Below are 27,610 nucleotides of genomic sequence, written 5' to 3'. Positions count from 1 at the left end.
CACCTGAGTATGGGCAGATGGAGCAGGTAGGAAACTGGATGAGGTGGAGCCTGAAAGGCAGCAAGCCAAATATACTCCACTCTTACTAGCTCCTCTCAACCAGTTCCCAAAGGCTAACAGCGTAACCCTGTACCTCTCTACTCAGAGGTATGCCCCATGGAGTTCATTGGGGCTTACTTCCAGGTAAGTGAAAATACGATTGCAGCCTAAAATACATGGAAGAGAGGATAAGTGAGTTTTGCAATTATTATAAGACTGCGGGCACATACATGCATGTGTGATGTGTATCTTTTAAGTATATAATTCATTTCCTATGCATTTAAATTTCACTTACGTATTAACCATGACAAAATTGGCTCCCAGTTTCAAGTTTCCAGCAAAACAGATCTTATCTGTTTCCTAATCCTACATTAGTGGGTTGGGGCAGGAGACTTTTTAACCCCTCAATCCCTCGTCCCCCCCAACTTTTCAGTGTTTCAGCTATATCACTTATAGCTTCACAGCTTCCTGTCCACACACCTCATGCTGAGGAAAAGCCTGCAAGCTGACTCAAAAATTAAAGTGGGCACATAGAAATGAGGAAAATGACAGACGAGTGAAAATGCTGGACTTCGGGAAACAGGATAGCAGAGATGAGGATTTATGGAGAAGGAAAGGAAAGACAATTGGGAAGAGCCATTAGGGTTTGCACTCATCCACCCAATCACAGACCATATTTATGAGCATATTCTCAAAATCATATACTTTTGTGCACGAGTGTGTGTATTTGTGATGTTGTGTGTCATGGCTGTCTCTAGTATGTTAATACATTTACATTTTTTAAAAATTTACACCCCCACTTCCTACATGTATTTGGAGAACTCCTTATCTATTCCTCCTTTCCCTTGCAGGAAGCTTTTCTTCACTGACTATGGGCAGATACCGAAGGTGGAGCGCTGTGACATGGATGGGCATAACCGCACAAAGTTGGTTGACACCAAGATTGTCTTCCCCCATGGTATCACTTTAGATTTGGTCAACCGCCTGGTTTATTGGGCCGATGCCTACCTTGACTACATTGAAGTGGTGGATTATGAAGGAAAGAACCGGCACACCATCATCCAGGGCATCTTGGTGAGTGGTCTTTGTGTGATCCTGCCAAGGAGTCATAGGCTCAGTTCAGACAACACGTTTCTCAACAGTGGTTTTAGAACTCCGTGGTGGAGTTTGTACACCACCGTTGAGAAATGTGTTGTCTGGTGGGAAAACTCCACCTACGGTGGAGGTTTTTTTAAAACACACACACACACACACACACACACACACACTCTATGCAGAATATGCACACTGTGCAGAGAAGAGTTCCTGCACAACGGTTGTGTTGCTTGTTGTGTGGAGAGCTCCGTGGAATTTTCCGTTGCGTTGACTTTTCCCACTGACTACAGAGTTCCCTGGCAAGAGCGGTGAAAGGAGCGAGTGCCGCTCTAGGATAGCTGTCAGGATTGCGTGTTTTTCAGCAGTGGCTGATGGGATACCATCGGGAGGACCAAGGAGGACAGAGGGCAGAGGAACTGTCAATCAGATGTTGCGTTGACTTTTACTCAACTCCACGGTAGCCCACAGTCACACAATGGTGGAGTTAGAACATGTTGTGTGGGGAGTACCTCCTAAAAACTCAACCTTTAAGTGGAGTTTTCACACTGAACTGACTAACGTGTTGTCTGAACTGAGCCATAGAGTCCTTTGGAACTATGGAATTGCTAAGCTCAGCACCTGTTTCTTCTGGAGCACCCCTCTCTTCGGGAGCATAAGAACATAGGAAGCTGCCTTATACCAAGTCAGGCCCTTGGTCCACCTAGTTCAGTACTGACCTGCATTAACTAGCAGTGGCTCTCCAGGGTTTCAGGCAGGAGATGCTGGGGCTTTAACCTGGGAACTTCTGCATGCCCAAGGAGAGCTCTGCCATTGAGCTATGGCCCTTTCCCTTTGACTCTCAACATCCCCGAGGATCTCAGTATGGCTGAAGAGTTGTGTTTTTACCTTATTCTTCAACTGATGGTGAAAGGGATCCAAATGCAGCAGCGTAAACGAGTTAACTTGACATGTAGGGTTCAGAAGGAGTTGGGCTTAGAGAGAGAGAGGTGGAGTCTTTGGCATAAATGCAGTTCCAGGACTCTTTAAGCAGCTGGCGAGTGTTCTTTGTGAAGGGAGGGACTCTATTGTCGCTCTCCTCCTAGGCAGCTACAGTTATGGAGAGCCAGCGTGGTGCAATAGATGAAGAGTTGGGCACGTCCACGCTCAGATTCTTGCTCAGCCGTGAAGCTTATTTGCTGGCCATGCCTATCTCATTAGGATTGTCAGATGAAAGCTGCTCTAAGCTCCTTAAACGAGATAACCATGCAGGAAGCTGCAGCAGTGATGATGTTCAGTGCAGAAGCATTTGCTGTATAGGAACAAGTGATACGGAGATCGCAAGTAATACAGAGAATCACAAGACTTGCAAAAGATCTGAAAGCCATCAGGTCTGCTACCCGTCTCTGATAACTGTCTCCTATTGAAGATAGAGTAGGGATAAGCCTGTGGGCATCAGTCTACCCCTGGAACCTTTCTTAGCGCCCACAGAGGTGCCCTACACCTCTCTCTCTCTCTCTCTCTCTCTCTCTCTCTCTCTCTCTCTCTCTCTCTCTCTCTCTCATAGAATTATTATTATTATTATTATTTATTTATTTATTTATATAGCACCATCAATGTACATGGTGCTGTACAGAGTAAAACAGTAAATAGCAAGAATCACAGAATAGTAGAGTTGGAAGGGGCCTATAAGGCCATTGAGTCCAACCCCTTGCTCAATGCAGGAACCCACCTTAAAGCACACCTGACAGATGGTTGTCCAGCTGTCTCTTGAATGCCTCTAGTGTGGCATTCTCTCTCTCTCTCTCTCTCTCTCTCTCTCTCTCTCTCTCTCTCTCTCTCTCTCAGCAGCTGGGATCGCTTCAGAGCATAGTGAGGGGCTCCAGCCATTGCCATGAATGCCTCTGGACTACCCCTGGGGCTCAGAGACATTCTTAGGAAATGAAGATAGTGGGTGGCTGCAGACCCATGCTTTCCTTGGAAGTGTGTCCAACCAGCAAGAAAAAGAAGGGGGGGGGAAGAAAAAGGGACTCCTGTCACTTCTGTCTGATGAACCAGGGAAGGAAGCTAAAGAGAGCAGTAGGGTGCAAGGGTGAGCAGTGGTAAGGAGGGGGTTAGGAAGAGCAGTGGTGAGCCAGCTAGGGTGGTATGTGTGTCAGGGAAGCCAACAGGAAGTCAGTGGGGTCTGGGTGAGCCAATGGAGAGCAACCATTGTGTGTGTTGGGGAGCTTGGTCTACTTGTATGTCTGAATGGATGGGGGCCGAATATGTGTAAGAGAGAGGGAGAGAGGAAAGATTTGAGGTGGGGGTCTTGGAGGATTCTGAAACAGACTCTATCTCTGCCTTCTTGTCCTTTGTGACTAGCCTACCGCCCATCGCAGCCATTTTGTGGTGGTGCCCACAACAGTTTCTCATATTGCCAAATATGCCCACAGCCCCCCAAAGGTTGCTTACTCCTAATATAGAGAGTATGAACCGTAGCATGCCGTTAGCCGAGAGCAGGTGCAATGCAGAAGGGTGCAAACAGGGCACATGGTTTCAGATGATTTCAAGATAGCAAGCCAAGCTAAGCCACACAGTGGAGAAACGAGAAACGTTCAGGGCTACCAAGCAGTCTCACCTCCCTCCCCCCCCCCCCAAAAAAAATCACATTTCTGCCTTTTAGATAGAGCATCTATATGGCCTGACTGTCTTTGAGAACTACCTGTATGCCACCAACTCGGACAATGCCAACACTCAGCAGAAAACGAGCGTCATCCGAGTCAATCGATTCAACAGCAGTGACTTCCAAGTGGTAACCCGGGTGGATAAGGGTGGAGCTCTACACATCTACCACCAGCGACGGCAGCCCAAAGGTACATCGGGAAGGGCCGAGATGTGGGGTTGGCAGTGTTTGGAGGGGAAAGGGTGGAATCTGATAGGACGGACTGTGGAGCAACTGGAGTGCCCAGCAAAACTGCTGCTGCATGTATAATATTGATGTTTGATGGTGGGGGTCTCTGTTCATTGACATCTGCTTGAGCGTGTTCTCTGTGAAACAAGGTAAGGGTTGTGGTCTCTTTAGGCAAGGTGATACCCCCCCCCCTCTCTCTCTCTCTCTCTCTCACACACACACACACACACACACACACACACACACACACACACACGCGGTCATTCACAAAGGCGCACATCTAGCCCAGAGGGCTTAGTCCATTCTCTGTGTCTCATTCATTGCTGCTGTCTCTATTCTTCTGCCCCAACTCTTATCAGTATGGCATCAGATTGGGTAATCTGTCTATTCTTGTATACTATGTCCTGCTCAGTTAGCATCAGAGAAATTGCTCCAGCCATGTTTTCTGCATCCCATTTATCACCTACTTCTGGTCAGCCCATTATTGTGAGCTAGTTATTATCATCCACATAGCGTCAGCCTGACTAATCTCTCTCTCTCTCTCTCTCTCTCTCTCTCTCTCTCTCTCTCTCTAATAGAATGAGATTGATTGATACAAACACACCCTGCCATACTTGATATTCTAGGTTTTATTAGGACTCTGTTGAATAACAGTGTAGGAAGGTCTTGTCATCCTGGTTTTCTCTGTGGGAAGTGCTCTACTCATGGATGGACAACAAAGTCCTATATTATGCACCATGTTGATCTGGGCAAAATGTGTGAGCCATTTATTTATTTATTTATTTATTTATTTATTTAATTACATTTATATACCGCCCCATAGCCGAAGCTCTCTGGGCGGTTTACAACATTTAAAAATAGTAAACATTAAAAGTATACAATTTAAAAACACACACACACACACACACACACACACACACACACACACACACACATAAAAACAGTATAAAAACAACAGTATCCATTTAAAAACAACAATTGTGGGGTCCATTAAAAACAAACTTAACATTGTTAAATGCTGTTAAAAAGCTGTTAAAAATGCCTGGGAGAAGAGAAAAGTCTTGACCTGGCGCCGAAAAGATAACAATGTTGGCGCCAGGCGAGCCTCATCGGGGAGATCATTCCACAGTCGGGGGGCCACCACTGAAAAGGCCCTCTCCCTTGTTGCCATCCTCCGAGCTTCCCTTGGAGTAGGCACTCGGAGGAGGTGGTCAACAGCATGCTCCCATTTCTGGTCAACAGCATGCTCCCATTCTGCAATACCTACTTCTTTAGAAGCAGGTACTTATATAGCTCATTATCTCTTCACACGTCATCTATGCATTCTGACGTTTTCTCTTTTAGAACGGTAAAGGTTGCCAAGTGGTATGATCTACTCCAGCCTGCCCAACCTGGTGCCCTCCAGAAGTTTTGGACTTCAACTCCCATCAGCCCCAATCACTGGCCAGTGGTATGGAATGCTGGGAGTTGCAGTCCAAAAGATCTGGAGGGCAACTGAATGGGGGAAGGCTGATCTATTCAAATATAAACAAGGTTTGCAGGATTATCTATAGAGAGTCAGTAAGTTTAACTTGAGAAAAGAACTTACTCTTGCTAGATTTCACCTAATGCCATCTAAGGTGTTAGAGAAGAAGGTGTGTAAGTTTCCATACAACTCTTGCTTCTGTCACTGTCAGTGAGGATCTTCTTCACTATGAGGATTTTTTGTCGGTGAGGATCTTCGTCACTATTTATTTGATTTCCCACTGTCCCAGATTGTGAGGGGGAAATTCCTTGCTGGCATCTTAAAGAAAATTGCTAATTGTCCTGACCCTCAGAAGGTAGTTTTTGTTGTTGTTGCTTTTTAACAATGACCTCAGGATAACGGGTAATGTTGCCACTTCTTAAATAGTTAACCTACCCCAACAGTATGATCAGTACCCCAGCAGATCTCTTCCAGCAGGCCGATCCAGTGGAATTTTAGGATGTTTTTAGAATTTTTTTAGGATGTTTTAACAATGTATATTATGTTTTAATTCAGTTTGATGTATTTTATATTTACTGTTGTTCCCCGCCTCGATCAAAATGGAGAGGCGGGTAAGAAATAAATTTTTTATTATTATTATTATTATTATTATTATTATTATTATTATTAATAATAATAATAATTTTTAAAAATACTTTTTATTTTTATACAGAATATATGCAAATTAAATAGTGTACTTTATATCACATATTCTGTAGGAACATAAGCCTATATTTTTTTATACAACGGGAAGTATCCAATACTGCTGCTGTGCTTCCACTTGATCTGTTGTGCAAACAAGACTCACACCACAAAAAGCTAGCAGTTTAAAAAGCAACCCTGAAAACAAGGAGGAACGCTTTTTTGCAGCTTGGGACAGATCAGTAGAGCTTCCTTCTAAAAGCTCCACTCACCTGCCCCATTTTGGAAATGGGTGTTGACACTTGTTTCACTTGGTTTCTAGAACCTCTAGGTCCCCATTGTGCTAGTGGTGAGTCTTGCTGGTGTACAGGCAGGCTTGGATGATAATTGTCCAATGGAACTAAATGCTCACAAGACTTGTAGTAATACTCACGCACTCTGAGGGTTGAGGTGACCGAAGTGACCGAAGCCACCCAAGTGAAGTTTATTGAGCATACACAAAGTTTAAGTAGCAAAACCCCTGCTCCTTTTCCCCCCCTCCCTCTCAGCCGAAACCCCTTTGATCGCCTTGCTTGTATCCTGAATCAACACCTTTAATCCCCTCTGTCTGCTGAGTTAGTCTGCCTTGGTGTGGATTCCGTGTTAGTCTCTGGAAGTCTAGCAGGATATGTTTAGAGTTGAACAATGGTAAATTAACTGGGAGGAAGATAACGGCAAAGGCCTGTTTCCCCCGGGCAGTCTTCTGTCAACGTAGAGCTCCAGGCCTGTGTGTAATACTTCAAAAACTAGTATAATGTATACAACCGCGTTATGCTATTTTAACTAAAGAAAGCATCATTCTTTAAATCAACACAGACCCTCCCCCAAAAACCTATCAATATTTATTTATTTATTTATTTAGAGTATTTTTATCCCGCACCTCAGCCAAAAGGCTCTCGGAGCGGCTTACAATGTATCAATAAAGAAGACAGTCCCTACCCTCAGGCTTACATTCTAAAAAAAAAGACGTGACACACAAGGAAAAGTGGATGGGGAGGGAAGAGGGAGAAAATAAAAAGAAATTAAGGAGACTGTTTAGGCTGGTGGGAAGGCCCTGCTCCGTCCTCTCATCTCCCAATGGAGGGGCAAACCAACAGCTCCTTCTTCCCCACAAGGTGAAGATGTTAGCCCTGGGGGGGGGGTCCAACTGACGCAGGCCCCGATGGTCCCTGCCTGCTCCAGTCTCCCTTGCATCTTCTTCCCCACAGGGTGAAGATGTCAGTTAGCCCTGTGGGGGGGGGGGTGTCCAACTGAAGCAGGCCCCGATGGTCCCTGCCTGCTCCAGTCTCCCTCGCATCTTCTTCCCCCAGGGTGAAGATGTCAGTTAGCCCATATAAAACATAACCTATACATATCACCCAAATTCCACATTAAACTTACCTATTTCTGTAAATCCTATAAAATATCTAAAGTTGCCACATTTTTAATGGTGTATACCAAGGTACAGGTGAACTTTGTTAAGCAGCATGCAAAGGTTTGTATTACAGACATATTGAGAATGCATTCAAAGTCTTTGTTTTACTTTTTGATTTTAGATTTCTTGATCACAACTCCTTTTTCTTGGAAATTTCTAATGGCCAATGGCCAAACAACAGAAATGAACTGTATTAGATTGCTTTTGTATAGAAATCAATCTAGAAGAGGAAAGAGCATGAAACTTGCATGTAGATCTTCAAATATACACACAGGATGAGGATGAGGATTGTATGTATATGCACTAGGCAGCTGAGATGAGCCATGACTCCTGAGTGCCTATCTTCTACGTGTTTAGGCTGCGATATCCGAAATGTGTGATGATCATGTGTGATGATCTGCACACAGTTTGTGCATTATACCAAGAGGAAGCAAACTGACAGAGCATTCCAAATTAGGTTAGAACTGGCTTTGGGAGTGGGGGATTCTGACTGAATCTTGTATTTATTTGCCCTCCACACAGGCAGTGACCCACCTGCTGCTATCCTTTGCATTTTATGGACCTTTGGCCTTGTTTTTTAGACACTCTCCCCATGCTTCTCTTACCCACATGTGTGTATACATAGCTGCCAACATAGGATATTGTTTCATGCATCTGACGAAGTGGGCTCAAGCCCATGAAAGCTTGTGCCACAATGAGACTGCAACCCTAAACACATTTACTAGGGAGTAAGCCTTACTGGCAACCATGTCACACACTTTTGAATAAACGTGCGTACGATTGCCTTTTCAGTGTGCTTGTCCTTGAGTTGCCAGCTGATCTCTGTATTCTTTACTTCTATAGCAGACACACACAGTGGCTTCCCTGGCATTTGTAGCTCTGAATAGTGAGTAACAGGGCAAACCTGTACCCTTCCACTCAACAGGAGTGGTAGACCTTTATGACTTGCACCTAAGGGCCTTTCACAAGAGTACTCTGAAGGCTGCCAGTGGCTGGTATCATTTCTGCTGCCTCTTACCAGATGCTCCAAGGATGCAGCTAATTAGCTGGGATATTAAAGGGTCACTTTGCATTATTTTCCCCTGGATTCAAAAGGCCATGATGAGCTCAACTTCGCTTAGTGAGCATTTTCTGCCAGCGGCAGCAGCAATGCATTATATAGGGCCTTTACCTTTCAGCACCACCTTCATTGAAGGAAGGTCAGGATGCACTTGTCAAGTGTCTACTTCAGCCGAGAGCAGATGGAATGAAAAATGTTCCTGCGCATCAAAAACATGTCGGAGGTTATAGCATAGCATAGCATAGCATAGCATACGTAGCAGAGTTGGAAGGGGCCTATAAGGCCATCATGTCCATCCCCCTGCTGAATGCAGGAATTCACCTTAAAGCTTACTTGACAGGCAGCATACCTGAAAGATATAATACCTCACAATAGAGCATTTTAAGCTGCAATTGTAAATTTACTAGGGAGTAAGCCCTACTTGAATCCAGTGGGACTTACTTTTGAGTTAACATGCACAGGACAAGACTGGTGATTACCCAGACAGTACTTTAAAACACTTAGAGTAGCTATTTTTTCTATGTATGTCTTCATGGTTTTTACAGTGACTTTTCTATCCTTGGGGTACTTAACATTTGCCCCAATGCAGACAGATCTTTGCCTTTCTGCCTGACATACATTCTAGTCCCACTTGTTGTACTCTAGACCTGCTTTTTTTAGTTCCCCTTACAAAGGTCCCTTTTTTTTTAGTTCCCTTTCCTAAGGCCTCTTTTGATTTTTGCTCTTGTTCCCTGTTCTCATCCTCCAGATGCCTGTCTATTGTCCTTTCTGTTCCAAACTTACCTACAGCTGTTGCTGGCTATTGTGTGAAATGGCCTTTGGTGTGCCCTTGCTACTCAGCATGAGGCTGTTCAAATCTGTGTGTGTGTGTGTGTGTGTGTGTGTGTGAAATTCAGCAATTTTGCGTACTGAACCAGTATGTAGAGATACAAGCACTCCTGAGAGCTGATCATATGTTATATAAAATTTGGGGTAGGGAGCTCTCATCCCTCCAATCACCGACTTAAGCATCCTACCCCCCTGGTTCAGCCTGCTCCAGCTCTGGTAGTAGATTGTTGTCAGGTTATCTCAGAAATGTTTGCATTGCTTTCAAACTAGCACTTTGTGCATCACTTTTAATTAAAGTTAAGTTACCGGAAATCACTGCCAATATGCCCAGTTTTGGCTGTTCCCGACCCCAAATCTAATCACCTGCCCCTTGCTGAAAATTGATATATCGGCTGTCTCCCAAGTGAGCCCTCCTGAACAGCTTATTATCTCCCAGCAGCTCTTGCAGACAGAGGGAGCAAACTTGAAAGCTGTCCCCAGAGAAGACTCTGCGGCGTATGATTGATTGATTAATTACTGCCTTGCAGAAAAGGGAAGAATTAAGCAGATGTGGCATCTTGAAATATTAATGGCTTCCTCTAAGGGTTGTTCCTGCTGCTTCTCCAGAGCAGAGATATTTGACTAGGTCACAGCCCTCCTGGAAAATCACTGCACAGTGGCTGAAAGTTTTTCTCCTCTTCACCCCCGATATGGTTGTGTGGTTCATTCCTTCCCCTTCCCCATCAATCATCATCACACAAGCACCCCCCTCCCCCGCGAAAAAAAAGAAAGAAAAATCTTCCCGTTCCATGTAGTGAATCAGTTCACAAGTTGAAAATCCTCTTAGAGCTTTTGGTCTACAACTTAGGATTCTCTGAACCATAAAACTAATCAGCAGACTTTGGGGTGAGAAGTCAGGGATGGCTACAGCTTAACAGGTTCTCAAGTCTCAGAATGCCAGGGGTAAAATGGTCCGGGATGTATAGCACTTGAGATCCTTTTAAGGCAAATTTGTTTCAGCTGAGGAAATGGAACATTGGTTGGCCTTTCAGTGCATAGCTCCATAATATGGGTTCTACTCTAATTTGCTTGATGTGGCACGAACTCAAGGCTGCTTTGGATGTCACCCAGAAGTGGCAAAAAGAGGATGCATGAGTGATTCTCGCATTCTCTTTCCGATTGTCTGCATTGCAACTTGTGCCACAGCCTGCAGGAAGATGGGCCACCCAATCATACCAAAGTGGTCCAGTCCTTTCCTAGAGCAGGGGAAGTGGTCACTTACACAGTCTCTTTTTGGCACACGCAAGTAACATCCACACCCACCATCCGTCACAGTCAATTTTGCCCGTGACATGCCAAAAATTTAGCAAGATCACTCCAATGACCCAATATAACTCATCTCAGTTCCTCTCACTGTCCTATTTATTTTTTTTTATTTTGTGTTTATACAGCATGGCTTGCGGCTGTACCTTGTGGTTTTATTTTTTGTGAACCGCCCAGAGAGCTTCGGCTATTGGGCGGTATAGAAATGTAATAAATAAATAGTTTCCTTTCTTAATGCTTTTTTTTCCTGCTAAGAAAAAGGTGGAGGAAGCAGTGGAAAAACATTTGAGAGTTGGGAAATGAAGATGTCCATCTGGACACCCAGTAAAATTCCGTAAATGGTTGCAGAAAGGTTTCACAATAAAAGCCTCGTCTGGAACCACCCTTTGTGTGCTTTGACAGGAACTTCTATCATCCTGTAAGCTTTCCCCTTCTGGCTTGACGTCAATAGGTCACTGACCTTTAATATCAAATATAAATAATATGAATAGATGGGATATAAATCCAGGTACACATATCCTGAAGGGGGGAGGGCTTCCACAGTTGTAAATGTTGTTTTTTCTAAAACACCTACAATAACTAGGTGCTGTACATTAGCACATATGCACTACCACATGGTTATGGGGCAGCTACCGAGAGCTTCTCTCCACATGGTTATAGGGCAACTGCCGAGGGCTTCTCTCCACATGATTATGGGGCAGCTGCCAAGGGCTTCTCTCCACATGGTTACGGGGCAGCCAATGAGGGCTTCTCTCCACATGGTTATGGGGCAGCCACCAAGGGCTTCTCTCCACATGCTTACGGGGCAGCTACCGAGATCTTCTCTCCACATGGTTATGGGGCAGCCACTGAGGGCTTTTCCACATGGTTATGGGGCAGCTACTCAGAACTTCTCTCCACATGGTTATGGGGCAGCTATGGAGAGCTTCTCTCCACATGGTTATGGGGCAACTGCCGAGGGCTTCTCTCCACATGATTATGGGGCAGCTGCCAAGGGCTTCTCTCCACATGGTTATGGGGCAGCCACCGAGGGCTTCTCTCCACATGGTTATGGGGCAGCCACCAAGGGCTTCTCTCCACATGCTTACGGGGCAGCTACCGAGATCTTCTCTCCACATGGTTATGGGGCAGCCACTGAGGGCTTTTCCACATGGTTATGGGGCAGCTACTCAGAACTTCTCTCCACATGGTTATGGGGCAGCTATGGAGAGCTTCTCTGCACATGGTTATGGGGCAGCCGCCAAGGGCTTCTCTCCACATGGTTATGGGGCAGCTACCCAGAGCTTCACTCCACATGGTTATGGGGCAATCACCGAGGGCTTCTCTCTATCCTTTGCAGTCAAACTTGGGGTATGTCGAGGGAGTGCTCATGCTTGATCGTAAAATGTCACGATGGAACATAAGAGATGTGAGTTCTGTACTAATAAACTGCATGGGCATTTCTTTCTCATTGCAGTGAGGAGCCATGCCTGCGAACCAGACCAATTTGGCAAACCAGGCGGCTGCTCTGACATCTGTCTCCTTGGAAACAGCCACAAGACCCGGACATGCCGGTGCCGGTCAGGATTCAGCCTAGGAAGCGACGGGAAGTCTTGCAAAAGTGAGCGGCATGTAGACATTGATGGTGTGGTGTGGTGGGGAGGGAACCAAGAGAGTCCAGCTTCACCTGGCAATTTAGAGTCCGCTCCGCTACATAATAATTTGCCTTAGTCGGCTGCCTCTGCGAATCGTTGCTGTGAATTGGTGCACATTACATGAAAGGTATCTGAAGAGACGTGGGTCATTTGCAGGTCTTGTCGACAAAGTGGCAGAGGCAAAGCTGAGAGTGGGGAGAGGGAGCAAAAGTGTTGATGGTAGCTGGACACGTAGAGAGAGCGAAAAACTGGAAAGAAGAACAGGAGAAAAGAGAGAGAGATGCTAGGAACGTAAGCTGTTTTATACTGAGTCAGAACATTAGTCCATCTGGTCCTTTATTGTTGACATTGACTGGTTTCACATCACATGATAAGCCAGAGTGTAGGTTGAATGTAGGCTGTCCTTGAACCATGGGTTGCTGTTGAATCATGGGTTGTGTTGTTTGAATTGAGCCATGCTAGCAAACCATGGTTTGCTAACCATGAACAACCCACAAAGAGAACCCATATTTCTTGGCTGGGTTGTGAACTGTGTGTTGTTCATAGTTAACAAACCATGGTCTGTTAGCAGAGCTGGCTTCACACAACACAACAATTCAACAATAATTCAAAGACAACCCACACTCAACCCTTACGCAGCCGGTATTCTGGCTTGTTGTTTTGTGTGAACCAGGTCAATGACTGGAAGCAGCTCCCCAGGGTTTCAGGCAGGATTTTCCCCCCAGCCCTACCTGAAGGTGCCAGGGATTGAACCTGAGACTTCCTGCATGCAAAGCAGGTTCTCTACCACTGAGTACCAGGCTTTTCACGCTCCCAAGTTACTTTGGGCAGTTCGTTCAGCTGGCCCACCTGTACAGCTCACCACTGCCACACAGGCCTCTTCTCCTTGTTTGCAACTGCCAGTTGGGCAACTGGGGCTGAACGGTTTACCCAGGGTGCATGGATGGCAGGCTCCAAAACCCCACTAGTCAGTGCCTGTGGGGTAATCTTGGCTGACGCCTCTGCCAGGACACACAGTGAGGATCGAAGTCATGGCTGCTAGCCACACACGCATGTTTCTTACCTACTGTGATACACCAGCTCTATTCAAGACAGCTTTCTGAGAGAGGGGCATTTTGGTAAAGCTGGACTAACTCTGCCCGAAAACTTCCAACCACCTTTATATGGGCAATGATGTCATGCTAGGCCTGGCAGGTTGCGCCGTTTTGACTGCTGTAAATGTCTAATGGCTGGTGGAAGCAAGCCCTGATGACCTTGTTTAGGAGGCATGCCCTGACCTCTGACTCCCCATTGGCCAGGAGGAAGGGCAGCACAGAGGGAAGCTGGAGTGACAACAGTGAGCCACGCCTTCTCCCCGCTGAACTGTCCTTGTGGAAGGGTTGTCCTCCCTGCCTTTGCCCTGAACGCTGGACCAGCGCTGATTGTCCCAGGAACCTGTGCCTTGCAACCTTTCGGCTCTCCCCCTTTGAGGAAGCTGATGCTTTCCTCTCATGTTCAGGGGCCAGCTGTTATTCTGGCGCACTACCCCCTTCTGTTCTGCAGACGACAAGGCCTGCCAGCGCCCTCTGGGTCTATGTGGAAGGAGCAGGAGCGCACGTCCCCAGGGCAGAGTGAGATCAACCCTTGCTAGATTCCTCCAAATACCAGACAATGCTATGTGACAGATATCCCGTAGGAGCCCACTTCTTGGTAGATATAAAGCTTTCGGTTAGAGTCAGACTTGTGGTTGATTTTAGGCCAGGGGGGAAAAAAAAACTTGCACAAAAATGAAAAATGAGTTGCCAGCAAAGCATCACAGTGCAAAAAAGCCCATTAGTCACGAAGCATCTGCCTTAATTCAGTTTTTTTAAAACTCCTCAGTTCATTTTCATGGGAAGTGCCAGGGCCTGCAAAAGTTGCTGACGGTCTGGTTTCTTCAGCCTGATAGATACTGATCACGCCCTAGGGATTGAGGACCAAGCAATCAGCTGGGTTTCCTGGGGCATTGACTGCCTGCCTTTCCAAATTGGAAGCGCTAAAGAGCCACTATTAATTTAGCAGAGGGTGGCATAATGAGAACCAGCGCCTGTAGAATAAATACAGACACATTAAGCTTGGAATGAATACGCAGTCGTTCCCTTGTTTCTGGGCGGGAGCCTGCCAATATATGGGCAGTATTGCTGAAGGATGGTAAATGCAACAAAGGTAAAGGAATAGGATTTTATGCCCTTCAGGACTGCAAGCTTTCTATTCCCCCCTCCCCCACCCCATGGCCCCTGGGGACTTCCAGACATAGGATTTTTATTTTTATTTTGTCATTCCAATCTAGACACACTAGGAGCACGGTGGTTATCATTTGTCCGTACAGCAGATGAACAGATCACTGAATTCATTGCATATGACATAGTCCAAACAAGAGGATTGTTCAAAAAAACACGGGAAACATTATACCTCTCTTTACAGCAGGGGTGTGAAACCAATTTCAGTCTAATGGTTGAATTCAATTTTAGAAAAGATCAAGGTTTGGTGTGTATGGGGGGAGGGGGGCCCATTTCAGTGGTGGGCATGACTGAGGGCAAAAAGAGCCAGTGACGAAATATCCAAAAGTACCAGCATATATATTTTTTAGCTTAAAGCTCTTACTGCCAGTCACTAAGGTTTGGCAGAGGTATCCAAGCTTTTAGAATGGGGGGGAAACCAGTCCAAGAGCCAAGAAACCACCAAGGAGTGGGGCCAGGGGAAGGGGTATGGCTGGGGTGGGTGGGCTGGATTTGGCCCGGGGGCTTAGGTTCAACACCCCTGCTTTACAGGCATTGCTTCATGCGCTTCCAAATTGTGCAGCTAGCTGTGGGGAAGCTGCTTAAGGGCATAAGAAGAGCCCTGATGCTGGATCAGGCCGAGGGTCCATCTAGTCCAGCACTCTGTTCACACAGTGGCCCACCAGCCATCGGCCAGGGACCAACGAAGATAGACCATTGTTCTAAACCAGCAGGGCTCTATTTACATCCTTATGGGTGCGATCTCGGTCCTTGTGGAAAGCAGGAAGGTCCACCATTGTCTAAGACCTTGCGTGGAAATCTGCGCCAGCTCTTCTCCCTTGTTTTGACCCTGCCTCTTGCCTTCCAGAGCCAGAGCACGAGTTATTCCTGGTTTATGGCAAAGGTCGGCCAGGCATCATCCGTGGGATGGATATGGGGGCCAAAGTCCCCGATGAGCACATGATCCCCATTGAAAACTTGATGAATCCCAGAGCCCTGGATTTCCATGCAGAGACTGGCTTCATTTACTTCGCTGACACCACCAGCTACTTGATTGGGCGGCAGAAGATTGATGGAACGGACAGGGAAACAATTCTAAAAGACGGTATGTGCTTGGCCTTCTACCCAGTCAGAACTTTGCACCAGAGTGTTAGGTGCTGGTTGGTTTCCAGTAGAGTGGCCCATGGGACTTGGAATGGATCACGTCTTCAAAAAAGAATGGACCACTTCTTCAAAAACAATAAAATTCAAACCCCCAGTTCTTCAAGAGGGTAGAATTTGGAATTTGATATATACTTTATGCTCCGAATATCAGCCAACTGGTAGATACCAGAAAGGGGTGTGCTATCCAGATTATTTTTTTCTTATGCATGTTGGATTTCTTTATTTTGCCTCTGGATGCAAACCTGAATGCTGTGTTCTGCTGTTGAAGCCCTCTCTGCATCTTTTGAAGCAGGTAGTGTGGTTGGCACATGTGTGTCCATCATGCCCCGTGCCTTGTCTGTTTTACTAGAGATCACGCAGCAGAGCGCATGGCACCGTTCATATGGTCCTGTCACTTCCACTTCGCTCCTCGGTGTCTGATGCGTCCCCATCTGCCTGGCTCAGTCTTGCTGAGCGCATTTGTTGGTTTAACTCCTTGCAGGTATTCACAATGTGGAAGGCATTGCTGTGGACTGGATGGGCAACAACCTCTACTGGACCGATGATGGGCCCAAGAAGACCATCAGCGTTGCCCGGCTGGAAAAAGCGGCCCAGACCAGGAAGACACTGATTGAAGGGAGGATGACCCATCCTCGAGCCATTGTGGTTGACCCCTTGAATGGGTGAGTGTGGCTGCGCTTTTTCCAGACAGTACCAGGAAGTCAGCATTTTGGCAGCTGCTGAATGGGGGTGGGGGTGGGATGTGTCTACTGGAATGCTAAATTCCAGGGATGTAAAGCAAAAAGGGAACAAGTAAAGCATTTGGTTACCCCAATCTCAGTTGTTTGAAACTGCAGGCTATGGATGTCTGATTCTCTGTCTATTTATTTATTTCTGACATTTTTATCTCTTCCTTCCTTGAAGGAACTCCCTCCCCTGGAGGCTTTATGCTGTTATAAGCCTTTGTAATTTGCATTTAGTGAGAACTTAGCATGAGCTTGGAGGGAACTCCGAATCATTCAAATTCATGATCACGTTGCAGTACATAATGGTGAGAGGAAGGATGAGACAGAAGGCAGGAGAATGATTCAGGGCCAAATTACAAAATATGCCAGGAGAGCCGCAATTGGTCTCTTGATGTTTTATTTTATTGTTTTAAGGAAATGCAGCCATGAAGGACTGGTAAGGGGATTCTTAACCTTTCCTCTGCACCATTTCCCTGATCTAAATCTCCCCTGTTGAATCTCTGTTCGTTTTCCAAGGGAAAAATACAGGCACATGTGCCATGCCTGCATTTTTTTGCTCCATGAGCAAATGCCAACCAGGAAGTGAGGGAGGGGGATTTAGATTTGGGGAAATGGCCTGGGCAGAAAGGGTTCACCTCTTCCCCCTTGGCAGCACTTCCCCAATCAAATTAGAAACCTCCTCTCGGCTGCTGCATTTAGGTTAAAATCAAGAAGGAGGAGAATAAGAAGAAGTTGTCGAAATATCAGTCATGAATCTCCCAGCATGTAATCTACAAATAGCAGCCTTATGTCCTGTTCTAACCCCTCCCCCTGCCCATCTTCTCCTGTGACATTTAGACATAGGAACACAGGTAACAGCCTCAGACCATTGGTCCATCTAGTCCAATATTGTCAGCACTGACTGGCAGCAATGGGCTCTCCAGAGTTTCAGGCACGAGTTTTTCTTGCCCTACCTGGAAATGCCGGGGATTGAACCTGGGACCTTCTGCATGCAAAGTAGGTCCTCTACCACTGAGCTATGGTCCTTTCCCACCAAATCTTACTATCACTGAGAATCTCAATATCACTGAGAGTTGTCCTTGCCTTATCCTTCCTGTTCCTGTGGGATGCGATGACCTTGCCACCTGGGCATGTCTGCCTGAGTGATACAAGAAGAGGAGAGAGGACTCCACAGTCTCTTGCCCTCTTTATTGATAAAGGGAGGATCCTAGCTGTGGCTGTGTTCATTTTACATTTAGGCTACAGGATTTGGTATTGATCCTATTCCAGGCTGGGCCCCTGCAGGAGCACTGGCAAGACTTGGCAAGTGTAGGAAATAGGGCTCTGGTCAACTCCCTGTAGTGTAGCTGAACTATCGGAGGTTGGGTGCACAGCAGCTCAGAGCAATAAGCGAAGGCTGTTACTCCCCCGACTGGAGCCAATTGTGAGCTTAAATACTCTTGCAACCAATGGGTTGTGTCTAGTCTGCCCCTCCTCTGGGCGAGTGTTGTAAATCACTGACGTTACAGAGATAAGCAGGCAGGAAATGTCAATAAACAGTCCATAGTCAAAAGCCAAAGTATCTGTCCGAAACAGGGTCAACAATAAAACAAAGTCAGGAAAGCGTCAAAGCTAAGTCAAAGTCCGGTCCAAGGTCAGGTTAGGTCCAGGCAACGTTCAGGAGCTGGTCAGCAAGGAACAGGAGCAAAGGCAAGGAAGAACAACAATTGCTTCCAGCAAACCCCCTAGCATCTCAGGCTTTCCTTATATTGTGCTGCTGATGCCTGAATGAGGCCAGCTGCATTGGTTTGCAGCTAGTGAAGGGCTCCTCCCCAAACTCTCTCAGGCTCAGCTGTTCAGCCTTTCTCCTCTATCCCAAGCAGAGGCACAACAGGGAGGCTGTTCTGGCCTAAAGGGGCCATGCCCAATCCCTCTGGTGTAGGTCCGGCTACCTACTGCTCTTGGCTGTAGGGTGAGAGTGGTGGGGTGCCCTCTTGCACTGCAGACGGCTCTATGGAGGAGTCATGGTTGGAATTAGGCCAAGGAAATAGAGCTACCTTCTCTAGTGAAGCTATTGCTGGCAGTTCTAGATCCTGGAATTTCCCTCCCATGGAATTTAGGCAAAGTCTGGGTCTTCCTTTGAGCTCCTTTGTCTTCAGGGTTTAAATCAAGGGCTGTGACAATATTTGACATCCTGAAAATGGGTGCTTTGCAAAAAATAAATAAATGAATAGCAGGTTTATAGCCCTTCTGGTTACTTGGCACCATGTGGGTCGTGCCTAGCGAACTCTATCGAGGCAGGGATTCCCAGAGCTCAGGGATTCCTTCATTCGTTTAATTACGTACTAAACTTGTATCCCGAACCTTCAGCACAACTGTGCCCTCAGGGCAGCTCACATTAGAATTAAAAATACGTAATATAGGCAATCATGAAAACAACACAACTATAAGATAACAGCAAAGTGCAATAAAATAAGAAGATACAAACTGTAGCTATCAAAACTGCTTTTTAAAAGGGTTTTATGATCTGGGAAAATAAAAGTTTACCTACTGCCAGAATGACATGTACTTAAGTTTTTAATTATCTTTCTATTTTTATTCAATTTATGGGTCGCCATGTAGCTGCAGCTCCCACGGCGATATGCATGCTAAAAGCATGAAACACTAAAACCAGTGATAAAAGCAATAATAAAACACATTAAAAGGTATTGTTTTAAAAGCAGCAACGGAAATTCAGCATTTAAAAGAGATCAGTAACTGAGCAGTTAAAAATGTAAAGATGATTTTAAAATGCAGTTTCAAGCACACTAAAAAAATAAATAAAGCAAGCAAAGTAGGCTGCCTCGAAACAAGGGCCTCTCCAGGTGGGCTTGTAGAGGAGAAGGCAGTCTTTCAGCATAGCCTCCCCCACCCCCCTTTCTCATGACTAGAGGAATCAGGATGAATTACGCAAAAGATGCACGTTTCCATAGTGGGAGTAATTGATGCAAGTTGCAAAATTCTGCTTTTCTTGGGGCAGAGTTTTAATTTCTTTTTTCAGAGAGGGTGGTAGAATGTATAGCTGTGATCACAAACTTCCCTTTGCTTCTTCCCTTCTGCTTCTTCAGTGTCTGGCATCAAGGGAGCTCCAGATAGTAGTGGCCTGTTTCTGGTTGGCTTCTGCTGAACCTGGGATTCTCAGGACCTCCGGCCCTACATTTCAATTTGCGTGTCTTTGTCCGATCCTCTTGCCTGTGTCATGGGCCAAAGAATTTCTACTCAGCAGGAAGGAATTGTTTGGTTCATTCCCTGCTGCGCTGGCTTCCTGAGGATTACAGCTCGAGGGTCCCATCTGCTTTCGGACCAGGGTCTTTGGAGCTGCTAGTCCCTGGGGGATTCAAAGGCATGCCCTGCTGTTAGCAGCCACTCAGATAAGCACAGCGGGGGAAACCATTGCGATGTGCACTCACTCATGAGCTCTCCCTGACTCTGGAAGCATGGGGTGGGTGTGTGCAGAGAGGGGGAATACATTTCATTCCTTTGGGATGAGCTGCTTCCTCTTTGGACCCAGGAGCAATAATAGCCCCTTTTGTCCTCCGATAGTTTTTCATCATGCTTCTTTCTCCTCTTCCCCTTGCCCTGTCCAGACAGAGTTGAAGAACCTGGTTCCTTCATTTCCAGGGACATGTCTACATGAGGGGTTATCCCATGGATTGCCCCGGGATCATCCCTGTGCATCCACATGTCGCACAGGGGATCCCAAGGGTAGGGAGAGATGATCCCTCCCTTTCCCCAGGATAACCGGGATTGCTTTAGTCCCGACTTTTCCCGCAGTCTCGGTATCATCCCGAGACCATGGGGTGTGTGGGCAGCTGTCCCGGTTTCGTCCTGGCTCCTTGCAAGTAAGTGCGGGGAACCTTGCATTGAGCATGGAGCTCTTCAGGAGCTCTGGGCCCATCGGGGGTGGGAGGGGGGAGCAGGATTTTTTTTTTAAAAAAAAACTTACCTTTTTGATGGAGCACTTGTGCGCCCATCTTCAGTTAAAAAACAAAACAAAAAAATGGCAGGCGTGACGTTCTTTTCCTCCTGGGACGCCGCATGAGGACTGAGGGGGAGGATCTCGCGATCACCATATTGCGCGATCCTCCCCCTCCCCACCCTAGGTCTAGACATGCCCCAGGTCTCGGTGCCACTTGAGGCTGATCACAGGAGCCCATTGCGGTGCCACCTGACCCTGTCGGCTTGTGTGTGTCTGTATCTGTTTGTGTGATGCTTTTCAGGCAGTGCAGAACAATGTGTCTGGCCTGGATTGAATTAGCCACGCTCTGATGGGTTAATGAAAGGAAGCAAGCAGGGATGGGCTCGGAGAGGTATTTGAAACAAACCTGTTCCTTGGGCCCGGAGGAGAGCAGAAGCCCTCACAGTTTGTACCCATTGTTAAACATCTTCCAACAGAGAGTGGTCCCACTTGAACTTTCGTCTCCTTGCTTGTTCTCTTGGCTCCCCCATTCATTCATTCATTCATTCACTGGGCCCGTTCAGAAGACACCTTAAACCACGTCTTTAACCACGGTGAACAAGGCTTTTTGCTTTAGTCACCATGGTTAAAGCTATGGTTTAAGGTGACTTCTGAACACAGCCCGGCTTTCTGGCTTAACCACCATAGTTAAAGCCCATGGTTTAAAACATGGGTTCTCAACAAGGGGGAATTTCCTCCCCGGGGGGGAATTTTAGGGTTCCAGGGGGGGAATTGGGACCACTATTCAGCAAAGTATGATGTCTTGTAGATTATGTCTTCCTACACATGTTATTAAAAACGTCCCAGAAAAGTGTCATGTCGTCTGCAAAAGCCAGGCCTTTGCTCTCTTTTCCCTCCCTCCCTCGCAATCCTAGAAGTTTCAAGCTTCCTATTTAAAGGAGCTGAGAATGTAAAAGGGGCCATGCTTTGCGTTGCCCCTTTAAATGGAACTAATAGCGAAAAAATAAAAGATTTTCAATATTATATGCATATTATTTGGAATGCACCTTTTGATTTAGACTATCTTGGGAAGGAGGGAATTATATTCTGAGCAATAGTGAAAGGGGAGAATGGAGCAAAAAAGGTTGAGAACCACTGGTTTAAAGTGTCTTCTGAATGGGGCCATTTATTCATTTCATTTCTGTGCTGCCCAACAACTGAAGCACTCTGGGCGGTTCACAACAAATTAGAGCCATAAAATTACAGCACGATAAAATACGATAGAAAAGTTTAAAACTACAGTATAAAATAAAAATAAACAAAAACTGAAATAAAACCTAGCAAGCAGTAGCGCAAAGATTTAAAATATGGTAATAGGTTTAAAACAACAGAAACTGAAAGATGAAAATGCCTGGGAAAATAAGTAGGCTTCTACTGGGTGCCAAAAATAGCACAATGTAGGCACCAGGCGAGCTACGGTAATTCGGGAGTGCCCTGCCTGATAATGTTCCACTCTTGAATCTTCTTGCCTTCTCTCAGACCGGTACTGTACAGCAGTTTTAAAAAATAATATTTTAAAAAAATTAAATGTATATTCCACTTTTCCACTACAAATAGTGCTGAAGATGTCAACAATAAAATACAATATTATAATTAAAACATAAAAGCCAATCTATTACAAACACAAAAATAAATAAATAAATAAACCTGTTGCAGAATGAATTTCCTTTTACAACGTCCTCTTTGTGAATGATCCACACTATAAATACAAAGACTACAAAACTGGCATGCAAAAAGTTGTCTAGAGTAGGGATGTCCCTTCAGATGTTGTTGAACTGCAAGTACCAGCATCCCACACCATTGGCTGTGCTAGCTAGGGCTGATGGGAGTCCGAGTACCCTTCCAACGCTCTAGACACTACACTCCAAGCTGCATTTGAACAGCTGCAAAATGACGAACACATTCTGAGACAATCAGATACTGACGTTATCACATATGTCAGAACATGGGGGCAGTAATCCTATTGCCCCTAGACAGAGTCTGGGGGGCCATAGAATATTTCGGATTCCTGGATCCGAGGTCAGAGACAGTGCGCTGACCTCAGAGCCAGTAACCCGAGCTCCTCACCCACTTCTGTCCCTCTCACAGCTGTCGTGGAGAGAACCGTGTTGGCTGTCTCTCCCAGCTTGCATAAGTGACCTCAGAGAAGGAAAGGGGGCATGCTGATGGCCGGGGAAGGGAGGGGACTGGGGAGACCAGCTTACACCACATCCCCAGGCCTCCGCAGCCTTCTTCCCTCCCTCTTCACGTAGCTACAGCGAGATGGGTGAGCAAAAATGCAGAACGGGAGGGCTGTGGACGTGAAGATTGCCTCCGCTACTCTCCCACTCTGCATTGGATGGTTGTAAGCCTCTGAAATCCTGCTTAGTGTTGTCAAACAACTAGGCTGAATGTTGTTATTGCTCCTTTGCATTGCTGCCACTTGCTTTTACACCTTGGAGACAAAGCAAAATGGAATAGCAGTCTCCGAATAGCCACTGCGGTGACTATGTGAACAGAGCCCAAAAGCCGATGTGGGAGTAAAGCAACTGTTCTTATGAAAAATGCCCCTCGTGGGACAGTGGTAATTGAGTCTCTCCAAAATGTACCGTGTTATTCAGGACATCACTCAAATCTGTAGAGAGCCCTGCATTTAAGAGGAATATTAGCTGCAGTTAGCTGCAATGAATAAAAAAATAAATAAGCCTAAGTTACTTGCTCTTTTGCTCTCAGGTGGATGTACTGGACCGACTGGGAGGAAGACCCAAAGGACAGCAAGAGGGGGAAGATAGAAAGGGCTTGGATGGACGGCTCCAACCGCAGCATCTTTATCACCTCCAAGACGGTCCTCTGGCCCAATGGACTGAGCCTGGACATTCCAGGGAAGATACTGTACTGGGTGGATGCCTTTTATGACCGGATTGAGATGGTGATGCTGAATGGCTCTGAGCGCAAGGTCAGTAAAAGTGATATCTGGTCTCTTACGCCAGAACATATTCCTGCCCTTCTGTTACGAGGCTCAGGCTTTTGATTGCCCTGTGGGTTTGTGGGCTGTGTGGTGAGCAGTGTTCATTCCCTTGCCCTGCCTTTGATCTTTGAATCCAGAAGGAGACCCTTCTGTATGGAAGTAATATCTACTCCTCTTATAGAGATGAAGGGTTCAGCTCCCGAGAAGGCCACGCCCCCAGCTTTTGTGCAGTTCCCCCTCCCCTATACTAAAGGTTGAAACATCTGTCCTAAGGCCTAGCTGCTGGCAGGGGGCGGGGTAAGATACCGACATATTTTAGATTGAAGCTCTTAATGTCAGTAACTAAGCCATAGGAGAACATTTTAGAAATCAGAAGAAATGTATAAAAGCCAGTAAGCCACTAAACAATGGTCAGTCATGGGGCAGGGGTGGGGCAGGGGCAGGGAACCTTGGAGGGCCAGATGTGGCCTGCAGGCCTGAGGTTCTGCACCTCTGGTTTATTGAAACAAACCAATTTTCATCAATCAAGGTTTGAAGTTGGCTTGTTTCAGTAAATCATAGTTATGACTAACTGCAGTTTGGGTCCGAAAATAGCACTAAGTTGCAGTGTTAAAAACAGAAACGAGCACTGGAAGCCCTTATTGCCAATAACAAAGCTTTAGGAGAGGCATTGCAGCCTTTTAGAATGGGGCAGGTAAACTGGGTGAAAACCCAGGAAATGACCGAATGATTGGGAGTTAGGGGGATAAAGGGATGTGGCCAGGGAAAGTGATGGCATCTGGGAAACCCTGGTGGGCTGGGTTTGACCCAAGGACGCTGGGGTCCCACACCCCTGGTCTGATTAAAGACTGGAGGAGTGATGTGGGTGGTTAATTGACAGCACATGGATCGCAACCCCAAGAAAGACCCCCTTCTGCGTCTCTTTTGTCCCATGCAGATCGTGTATGATGGTAGCGAGCTGAATCACGCCTTTGGGTTGTGCCACTATGACAACTTCCTCTTCTGGACAGAATACCGGAGTGGTAGCATCTATCGCCTCGACCAGAACTCCAACGTTGTTACGCTGTTGCGCAATGAACGCCCGCCAATTTTTGAGATCCGCATGTATGATGCTCAACAGCAGCAAGGTGTGTGGCAAGATGGTAGTCCTTGAAACTCAGCCACCGTTAACATATTGCCAGAGTATGCTCTGTGAGAATAGGCGAAGGGGCAATTGGAGATCAGAGTCAAAGGTAGAGAAGGCATGAAGTCACCCAGGGATTAATTATTTCCTTTTTGGGCAAAATAGGGTATTGCAACCAGGTGACCAGCAGAGTGCCTTTGTGATACAGAAGGGAGTTCTAATTTTCCAAGAACTCAGGCAGCACTTGAACACAGTTTTGCATAGCAGAGTCTTACTCTGGTTACTTTCAACTGCACAATGCCTTGTTTGCAGTTAACGCCTTCGTCTGACTCATGATCAAGGTGCGCTGGTAGATTCAGATGAGGATGGGCGTTGCAGAGCAGAATCTTAGCAGGATGGATGAGCATGCTTAGGGAGGGGCCCAACTCTGATCCAGGAGTCACGAGGGCTTTGGTGATTACTTCCCAGGAGGGGTCATGCTCAGAGCAGAGTAATGAAAGCCATGTGGGATGGAAGGAGTCCTAGCTGTGGCCCTTTGGAGCCAGGTGCATATGGCTTCCAAGGTGGAGTCAGGTTCAAAATGGAACCTGAGAGACTTGTGCTGATTTTGCTTATTGGTAGACTAGCAGGCTTCTCACACAGACCAGCACATATCTGCCCAGAAACATTAGGAGCTTTGCATTTCAACCTCTGGGAACACAGGTGGACCAAATTCGATACCCCTGCTCTTGGGTTAGCCACAGAGGAAGTGGAGCAGCACACACATGGTCCATAGGTGCCACCTGAAGCTTTTTCTTCAAAGCAAACCTGTTCAGCAAGAGCTAATTTGAGGCATTCATACAAGGTCGCACGCTTGTACGCTGCGTTAATGATGCTGGAGTTGCCACCATCTCCTTATGCTATACTAGCAGTCCCTAACACAGATGCTACTTCCCACTTTGAAACTACGATGAGAACAAATCTTCTTTTCACCCCTGTTTACCCATCTGATTGTAAATGCAGCAAAGTGGTTAAAGAGCAGTACGTGGAAACTAAAGCTCATTTAATTGTGCTGACCGAGACCTCTGGTTGTGGTATTTGTTTTTAATTCACTTGTCTTTCTGGCCACTTACTCAGCTGCTCCTGTTCCCCTGCAGGCCAAGGAAAAAAAAAGAGTCTTTGGTTTAACAAACCTTTCAGGCCCTAATTTGTCTCACTGAGGGCATGTCTAGACCAGTCGATATCCCGTGGATCATCCCTGTGTGTCCACATGATGCACAGCGGATCCCGGGAGCAGGGAGGGGTGATCCCTCCCATTTCCCTCTGGATATCTCTGGACACTTTTAGCCCATTTTCCCCCGTGGTCTCGGGATTGTCCCGAGACCACAGGAGGTATGGGAGTCTGGCCCGGTTTTGTCCCGACTCCTCATGAGTAAACGCAAGGAGACAGGAACTGGGCATAGGCACGGAGCTCTTTAGGCACTCTGTGCCCATTGGTGGGGAGGAAGCGAGAGTTTTTGGGTTTTTTTTTTAACTCACTTTTAGTTGGAGCGCATGTGCACTCATACTTCTGTTAAAAATAAAATAATGGCGGGCGCAGCATCCCGCCTTCCTCTCAGGATGTCGCGCATGCGTCTGGACAAAGGGGAGGATCTTGCGAGCAGAATATCGCGAGATCCTCCCCGCCCCCCCGCCCCCCCCCCGGTCCAGACTTGCGCTGAGGTGCCTTTTAATTGTTCTACTGGTGGTGGATGAATCCCATGCAGCCGGGAGAAAGTTTCAAAGGCCCAGCCGCATAGCTGAGGCCACTTCTGTGAGTCTTCCCCATAGAATCAGTAGCCTTCTTCTGGGCCACCAGTTTCATGGGAAAGATTAGTGCGGTTGTGCCTCTTGCAGCTCTCATCTGCCTGGGAATTCACTCCTGAATAAACGTTAATGAGTGAATTCCTGGGAGAATGTTTAAAGGGGACCACAAAAACGTGTCGGGAAGGAGGAAGAAGGTTTAAAAACTATGGTGGAGGGAAAGTAACCCCAAAATTGATGATTGCAAGAGCAAACCTTCAGAGAAAGCATTTGGAGGATGAGGTTTCAACAGAATCCAGCCACGTCCCGAGCTAAAGCTATGAAAGCCATTGTATTTGGAGATTGGGGAAATAGGAGGCGTGTGCCAGGATAGACAAGTCCCAGGAGCAGTGTGATTAAAGCACATCATTAAAGAGTAAGCTCCAATCCAAACGTCATCCGTTGTACTTATTTCTCCCTGAAATGTGTCTTGGTCGTTAGTTTAAGTTTGTAATATAGAAAAGAACCTCGTAGGCCTTTGGTTCTTCCTCCTCCTCCTCGTGCGTGCCATGTGTGTGTGCTTTTCCCTGTGGAATTGTGGTCCCATCTCCTCTCTTCACCTTCTCCATTCTGCAGGTGGCACCAACAGTTGCCGAGTGAACAACGGAGGCTGCAGCAGCCTTTGCCTGGCCATCCCTAAAGGCAGGCACTGCGCCTGTGCAGAGGACCAGATTTTGGGTGCGGATACTGTCACCTGCCAAGGTAACAATCCATTTAACAAGGAGCCACTCTGAGAGATGGAGATTGCAAAGGGTTTGGAACTCCCTGTAGAAGCATTCCCATCTGTGTTCTGGGTGGCGGGATATACCAGAAGCTAAATTCGAGGCTTCAGACTTGGGTGCCAGGAAAAGATCCTCCCAGTGACAGGTGAGCACAGGGGTGGGCAGAAAGTAGATCTCCAGAATTTTGGGGCTTGCGCTCCCAACATTCTTAACCATTGCTGGCAGGGGCTTCTGGGAGCTGAAGTCTAGAGAGTTGTATTCTGTCCACCCCTGCCTAGCATACAGTGGTCACTTGCAGAGGCCTTGAGTCCTCCACTACTCAAGTGCCAGGTGCTGTTAACAGCTACGCTGGATATTCCCCTACATCTGATGTATCCTTAACCACCAGTTCCCAAGTCTCTCACTGATGAGGTCAGGGTATATTATATTCATTTTACTTAGGATTGCTTTTATGTTTTGGAGGGAAAGA

The 27,610-nt window shown here is 46.6% G+C and overlaps 1 protein-coding gene across 4 annotated transcripts in view; it reads left to right on the top strand.

Annotated features, from left to right (window-relative positions):
* The window catches only part of LRP1 (LDL receptor related protein 1), a 360,219-nt gene that overhangs the window by 200,770 nt on the left and 131,839 nt on the right, over window positions 1-27,610 (top strand). For all 4 annotated transcript variants that reach the window (XM_063119223.1, XM_063119221.1, XM_063119222.1 and 1 more), the window contains 8 exons: window positions 891-1,113; window positions 3,776-3,965; window positions 12,249-12,392; window positions 15,532-15,768; window positions 16,309-16,489; window positions 23,241-23,463; window positions 24,413-24,602; window positions 26,996-27,121. In XM_063119223.1, coding sequence (XP_062975293.1) covers window positions 891-1,113; window positions 3,776-3,965; window positions 12,249-12,392; window positions 15,532-15,768; window positions 16,309-16,489; window positions 23,241-23,463; window positions 24,413-24,602; window positions 26,996-27,121 — 1,514 coding nt within the window. The remainder of the gene's footprint in view (window positions 1-890; window positions 1,114-3,775; window positions 3,966-12,248; window positions 12,393-15,531; window positions 15,769-16,308; window positions 16,490-23,240; window positions 23,464-24,412; window positions 24,603-26,995; window positions 27,122-27,610) is intronic.

Source organism: Elgaria multicarinata, chromosome 3 (assembly GCF_023053635.1).
Source record: "Elgaria multicarinata webbii isolate HBS135686 ecotype San Diego chromosome 3, rElgMul1.1.pri, whole genome shotgun sequence".
In the NCBI taxonomy this organism is placed as follows: domain Eukaryota; kingdom Metazoa; phylum Chordata; class Lepidosauria; order Squamata; family Anguidae; genus Elgaria; species Elgaria multicarinata.
The sequence above is the reverse complement of the archived record's forward strand: the minus strand, read 5'-3'. Positions and strand labels throughout refer to the sequence as shown.